The sequence below is a fragment of the Glandiceps talaboti genome, chromosome 5 (assembly GCF_964340395.1).
Source record: "Glandiceps talaboti chromosome 5, keGlaTala1.1, whole genome shotgun sequence".
Classification (NCBI taxonomy): domain Eukaryota; kingdom Metazoa; phylum Hemichordata; class Enteropneusta; family Spengelidae; genus Glandiceps; species Glandiceps talaboti.
The window spans coordinates 22,659,449-22,667,392 of NC_135553.1; the positions used below are offsets into that span (position 1 = coordinate 22,659,449).

Here is a 7,944-nt window from a genome sequence, read left to right on the forward strand (position 1 = left end):
TTTCTCTATTCTTTTGTAGGATGTTTACCAGCATCGTATAGATGTTTATAGAGATGGATGTAATGATACAAGAAGAAGCTTTAAGGCACACCAGAATAATTCCAACATTGGTAAAACTTTACTGTATGAAGACAATTCCAAACTTATCTACTGTTTATTACCTAAAGTAGGCTGCACAAACTGGCTCAAAGTTTGGTTAGTTCTACTGGGTGTTGCAAATTCCTCTCAGGTTAATACTATGCATCACAATAAAGTTCATTTTGGCTATGGTAACGTTTACCCACATCTAAGAAAACTGAATGGAACTGACCAAAAGCAACGTTTGGAGAACTATCTCAAATTCATTTTTGTTCGCCATCCCTTCAATCGTTTATTGTCAGCCTTCAGAAACAAATTTGAATTGACAGATCGGTGGAATGTACACTTCCTTCAGAATTATGGAACAAAGATCATTCGGCGATATCGGACAGGGGCAAATAAGATGTCAACAGCGCAAGTAGCTAAACTCCGTCAGCATGTACAATTCCACGAGTTTGTTCAATATATCATAGACTCGGCAGGTACATCAAAGGTTGATAGCCACTGGAAACCAATGTATCAACTTTGCTCTGCGTGTGACGTAAACTATAATGTCATAGGCAAGTTTGAGAATCTTCAAGAAGACGCCCGCTACGTTCTGAAGCGGGCAGGAGTTGATGACATAGTTTCATATCCTGCATTCGATACGCATGTCACCAACAGTTCTGATACTGACTTACTTCGTCGATATTACTCTAGTATATCTAAAGAAAATATTCTAAAACTGTATAATATATACAAACCAGACTTTACGTTATTCGGATATCCATTTCCGGGGGATTATATGCAGTGGTCAACTACTTCTTAGAGATGAGATACTTTACAATACAAACTTGTATGAAAAAGACTTTGTGTCTTTGGAAAGACACATTGCGCTGAAATTTAATATAATTCCAAAACTACTTAGTAGATTGAGGTGAAATTTGGCAAGAATTATTCATGACATGATGATCCCATCAGTGCTATGCAAATTAGGTCTAAAATGTGTCATTTTGCATTTTGGTCAAAAACTTTCCATTTCAAAACTACTGAGCAGATTGGGCCGAAATTTATTTTAAAACAGGTAGTCAACTTGTTATGTAAACAGCAAGTTATTCAGTCAATTTACTTGCCGAGTGGTAGTATAGACACTGATTACTGATTTAGAACAGAAAACATCAGCTTTTCAAATCATTACTTTATTACATGTAATGATTTTAAAGGATATCCTTAAAAATGGGAAAGAAATTGAAAAAATGAAAAGCAAATAATCAGCAAAAAATAAATATTTGTAAACAAATATGGCCAATCCCAAGTTCCTAGAGTAGACTAAAATACGCCGCCGAGGCGCTCGGCGTCCTAGAGCGCGCGCGGCGACGACTTAAGTTTAGATAAAACGCGTAGGGAAAAAAGGCGCGAGCGACTGTCGACAGTCTAGTCCGGTCCGTCCATTTTTAAATAAACGATAATATTTTTTAGCAGCTGGTTTATTAAGTTATTTCGCAAATAATATATGAAAGGGGTAAAATAACACAGGTTTCTAGGACTAGGATCGTGTAAGTCCACATAGCGCATTTAATTTATATTTCGCGGTGTGTGGACTTACGCAATCCTAGAAACCCGTGTTATTTTACCCCTTTCACATATTATTTGACAATTGTCTTATTAGTATCAATATCATATTATATTCTGAAACATATCTTGGGGAAACAAGTGCCTGTGACCAAAACGCAGTGTTAAGTTGCAAAACAACTATATGTCAAGTTAAAAATAGGGTCAAGGGAATGTAAATGAGGGCGGTTAGATGGAGGGTACCCAGTACAAGAAAAAGGAAGTGTTCATTACAATTAAATTGCAAATAAGGTATTTCATCACTATGTTTACATTTACTTTGAAAATAAAACAATTTACCAATTATGAAGAAAATTAATATGACGTTACATTTTACAAAATAACTGGAAAGTAGTTGCAATAATTGTAGCATTTAGTTTTTAATTTAAAAATCATTCATGGGGGGGGGGGGGAGGATGGGGTAGCCTTTATTACGGTTTCAGGGTTTAAAGTAAATGTCAGTTCTGAGTGCAAACCCTGGAATGATAAAAATCTTAAAAGACAAAAAAAATCAAAGCTCAAAATATAAAACTAATGCAACAATTATTGCAGCTTACTGGAAAATTACTGGCAGTGCATTCTATTCTGATGCCATCAACGTAACTGTGGGCATTTACTGATATAAATGTATCTCATTAGACTCTTAGTACTCAAAGACAAAATATATTAAAGATGGTAAGATGATAAAAGGACAAATACCCCTGTAGTACATTAGTTTTGCATACCAACGCACATTCTGGTGGGAAATTGCCTCTCAATTTTATTGATACAATTAATTCTTTAATAGTGATCATCTCTTACATGTATATTCAGATCAGTTGGGCACTTTACAGCTAAATAAGGGTAAATGCCTGAATACGAGCATTTTACTTGCATTTGGTTTGTGCAGTGTGAAGAAGAATTTGAATTATGCGTTTGGTCATTTTTGGGGATTTCCTGCAAAGATTTACTGGAAACACTCATAATATTACCATAAGTGCACTAGTTAGTTTCTTTGTCTTGACAATGCAAAGGGTGTTCAGACAAGGGTGTTAGGGTATTCTTGATGTCGGTTTTCCCATCAACCCTTGCTAACAAATTTCTCCACATGTCAAGTGCAGTAGCGCTCTTTACAAGATTTCAAAGTTGAGTACATAACCAAGGTGAATATGTTTTTGAAAAAATCTATCACCCAAAATCATACGTCAGGTTATAGCAGTAATTGATACATACACTATAGACAAAAATATATCTGGCTGGACTAATCTCTTTTATTCTGTGGATCCCGACATTCCAACAACTTTTGTCATCACCACTCCACATCCCTCATGAGACAAGTACTTTCACATGGACATCATTCCTGAAATTATGATTGGACACAATTACAGAGGTATATTTATTTCACTTTGTCAACAGATGTGTGTACACTTTATAATCTGACTGGATTGAAAATAAAATCATGCTGCATGGCATATTTACAACATGTTTTTAAGAGACACTTAACTGACGGACATATCAAAACAATATGATCAGCATACAGGAGATGGTTGATACATTTACCTCCAAGGTGACAGCCAATCTTAGCCTCAGCTAGTTAGTTACTCAAATTATCAATATACACCGTAAAAAGACGAGGGGATAGAATGCCACGTGCACCTTGTCTAACACCGTTACAGATAGGAAAAGGCTCAGTCAAAACAGAGCCCCATCTGATACAAAACTCTTGATGCCGATACCAGTAAATTAAAATTCTAACAATAAAAGTAGGTACACCTCTATCCAGTAATTTACGAAAAGGGTCCAATGATTGACTCTATCAAAAGCCTTAGTGGCATCTAAAAAACACACAGAAACACTGGAGTATTGTGACGGGTGTAAAAATCAATAATTTTTTTAAAAGTAGATATACACATGTATATGTCGGTAGAATGACTTTCTTTAAACCCGAATTGATAATCAGAGGTACGTAGAGAATTGGCACATTTATTGAGTATCATAATTTCATAAAGTTTCGAGATGACGGTAGCAATGGCTATAGGTCGATAATTACCCGCGTCGGTGACGTCACCAGTTTTGTTTTTAACAATTGGGACCAAAATAGTGTCTAAATACGAGTTGGTAAATAACCATGAACATGAGCAGCTGTAAACAAAGAAGAAAGCAAGACATGAAGGCGCCATTAGCATATTTCATGTGTTCTGCGGCGATACCATCAGGCCCCATGGCCCCACTGCTTTCCCATTGGTCAAACTGTTCACACATTTACAGACATCAGCTGGTGACACAATCATGCTTTCAAAGAAGGTGATATCAGCTAAGCATTCATTGTCGTTTTGGGCCACTGATGAAAGAAGACCTGCAAAATGATCGCGGCCACATATTTGCAATGTTATGATGACCATAGTCTTGCTGCTAGACGTTCGGGCTTTCTTTCGATACTATAAGCGAACGAAGTTCGCAGTGAGGGCTTGCCCGAACAGTCTAGCAAATGTCATTTTCAGACCGGACATTCCATTGAGTGAGTTGGGCCATGTATGGATATATATACTTTTTAATATAGGTATTGACAAACACACTTATGTCATTACTATGTCTTATCGGTTTATGGTAATTGTGAGTTTGATGACTGTGTGGACGTTGTCATTCCCACATTTCAGTTAACGCATTGGTGGTTATTTTTACAAGCCCCTCCTTAAGATTAATATGCATGAAAATTAGCTATTGTCCTCTGTTTGTGCTTGTCGCTAATGCGGTTATTTATATCCTGATGACATTTGCTCGACCTTGGATGTCCCATCCTCGATAGCGATGTTCGGTCGTGTATCGTATATTGTATGAGAAGAACATCCGAGGCCTAACAGATAGACTATGATGACCATTGCAGTCACCAACAGACGACGACAAGGGTGAAGACTTTTGTAACTACTGACGTTCTTCCAAAACTGTTTGCTGTCACCATTAGAGATGTTTCTCGTCAGTGCATCAGCTTCCATTCTATTCTCATTAATTCTATATGACTTTAATGCATATTTAAACTTAGCGCGTGTTTTCTCATTATTTCAAAAATTGGGCCTTGGCGCGGATTGAAGGGCATCACCACCATCTATCAACTTTACTGTTTTCAACTGTTTTACTTATAGAGTTGTGATAGATAATACTTCCAAATATTTATTCTTCAATAAACTATGCAAGTAGCATGCTGCACAGTGGGCTTCAGAAGAAACATTAGCTTTTGACCTAGGCCCAGAACCGGTCTAACGAAGTGGGTGTAAATTACCAGGGGGTAGTAGCTGGGGGTTGAGAATGGGGATGTCATGAATGTAACGAAGTGGGTGTAAATTACCAGGGGGTAGTGGTAGCAGGGGGGTTGGGAATGGGGATGCCATGAATGTAACGAAGTGGGTGTAAATTACCAGGGGGTAGTGGTAGCAGGGGGGTTGGGAATGGGGATGCCATGAATGTAACGAAGTGGGTGTAAATTACCGGGGGGGGGGGGCGGTGTAGTAGCAGGGAGATTGAGGGAATTCGAATGGGGGTGTCATGAATTTTGATGTTACAATAGAGAAGGGTAATTTTCCATACCCCTATATATATGGGGAAGGTCAATTTTTAGACTGTTTTGGATACTTGCTCTTTTCCAGTCCCCCTACCACCCCCCCACTACTAAGTTATCACTCGTTATATAACATGTTTTCTGTCTCTACATCTAATATTGTAATGACATTGGCAATACAACACACTAATTTAATAGTATGTTTCCGATAATATGACCTACTCTAGTTCAAGCCACCAATCCTAAATATTTCTCATATTCAAAAGAGTTAAAATTAAGAGAATTTACTCCAGCTATTTACTTATGTGTATTTCATAGAATCCACGTCTTTATACAGCACAATACAGTCTACGTACTGTATTCGTGTATTTCATAGAATCCACGTCTTTATACAGTACTATACAGTCTACATACTGTATTCGTGTATTTCATAGAATCCACATCTTTATAGAGTACTATATAGTCTACATACTGTATTCGTATACTTCATAGAATCCACGTCTTTGTACAGTACTATATAGTCTACATACTGTATTCGTATACTTCATAGAATCCACGTCTTTGTACAGTACTATATAGTCTACATACTGTATTCGTGTACTTCATAGAATCCACATCTTTATACAGTACTATATAGTCTACATATACTGTATTCGTGTACTTCATAGAATCCACGTCTTTGTACAGTACTATATAGTCTACATACTGTATTCGTGTACTTCATAGAATCCACGTCTTTATCGAACGAACGTCGCACGGCTGCTGATTGGATAAAAGTTTAGTGTCATCCATATCATGGCAGAACCAGCATATTTTCGAGGGAAAAGCTCCGTTATGGGTACACGTGGTTTCGTCCGTTTCCACTCCTATACGAGAGAATTTATATCGAACCCGCATATGCAGGAACAGACCGAAACAGACCGAACTAACAACGACCACTGAAATAAAGAACGATTAACAAGACCCAAAAATCGGGCTGAATAAGGGAGCATTCAGTGTTTACAGGGGGGGCAGAGGAAATCACACATGGTATGTTAAGTGACCCTCTCCCCATTCTCCATTTGTAAAAAAGTGACCCTCCCCATGACAATTGCATATACTGAACGTTAATTAATAAATATTCCCATTATATGTATACATACAAATTATATGATTTTGACTCTGTATTAGAAAGCAATATTTCTACATATAAAGTGCCAAACAGTAAAAGACTGGCTAGTTACCTTTCTCTTATAATTATACACAATCTAGTGAGTGTCTAAACGTGCTTTCCATGTTGTGCATACTCTGCCTGATCTGGTCACTTGTAAAAGTTCCCTGATATCATTGTCATCATCATCACGTTCACCTTCAGTATTGCCATTATCAGTGTCACTCTAATCTGACTCACTGGTACTACTTGAGTCAGTACATGTATCACTGTCCGTGTTCTCTATGACTTTCAAAACTAAATCATCACTTCATCATCATCATCATCATCATCATCATCATCATCATCATCATCATCATCATCATCATCATCATCATCATCATCATCATCACCATCACCACCACCACCACCACCATCATCATCATCATCATCATCATCATCATCATCATCATCATCATCATCATCATCACCACCACCACCACCACCACCACCACCATCATCATCATCATCATCATCATCATCATCATCATCATCATCATCATCATCATCATCATCATCATCATCATCATCATCATCATCATCATCATCATCATCATCATCACTGCTATCATGACCATCATATTTTAACAACAACATTCACGTACAGTGTGAGTGATAAGGATGCATCGTTTTACAATTTTCTTACAATATAAGTATTTTAATTTTTGTATTTTTGCATGTAAAAATAAATGTTGAGTGCTCATCTCACTTTTACATCTCAAAACACACAAAACAAATTGACAATAATTGAATCTTCAATTTGGTCACAAAACTACGGATTGTCACTGTAAAATGTGACCCTCCCCCAAGAACAGGTTTGTAAAATGTGACCCCCCCCCCGATTCCTCCAGCCCCCCTGTAAATACTGAAAGCTCCCTAGCAAGAACGAGACTCGATGATATTTAGTAAAGATTATTCTCCAGTATTTGGCAGCAAATTATTGGTTTATTTCTAAGGCGCGCACTAACGGTTTAGTTACTTATTGTCAAGTTTTATTGCATGTTGAAACAGAAGGCTGGATATTTGTGGTGATAAGTTGATAACACATTCCTTTTGTAAACCACCAACTGTGCTTTCTCTTCAATTGCTGTTAATTGTTCAGACTTCCTTTACAAAGGAACTTGACTCACAAATGACCCTACAATAATTATATTTGAGAACGTTATGACTCTGAAAGGAGCGATGTCCCACCACACCTGACCGCCCTGTCTAATTTGTTTTCATTTTGAAGTATAAGAAAAGAATAATAGATATATTGACAGATAAATTAAAAACTACAACACTGAACAACAGATTACATGTAAAGAAATGTAGTCATGATTCGTCATAGACTGTAAGATACGTCGTGACGTTTCGCCCTCACCGGCCTCCTCTCTCTGTGTTAGGGGTTGGCCGATGGTTGAGGGCGCCCCGTCACGGCGTACCTTACAGACTAGATTCGTCAGTCAATAGTACTGTTTATAACGCATTTGACGGAGTATTTGTCCGTCACTAATGCTATGTTTATAACGTATTTGATCTTACAACAGGATTATGTACATTTTAGGAGTGCTGA

At 37.5% G+C, this 7,944-nt stretch overlaps 1 protein-coding gene across 1 annotated transcript in view; it reads left to right on the forward strand.

Annotated features, from left to right (window-relative positions):
- Window positions 1-886, forward strand: part of LOC144435508 (carbohydrate sulfotransferase 11-like) — a 9,274-nt gene extending 8,388 nt beyond the window's left edge. Inside the window, exon 3 of the mRNA XM_078124099.1 lies at window positions 20-886. Within this exon, the coding sequence (XP_077980225.1) occupies window positions 20-886 (867 nt within the window). The remainder of the gene's footprint in view (window positions 1-19) is intronic.
- The last annotated feature ends 7,058 nt before the right edge of the window (window positions 887-7,944 follow it).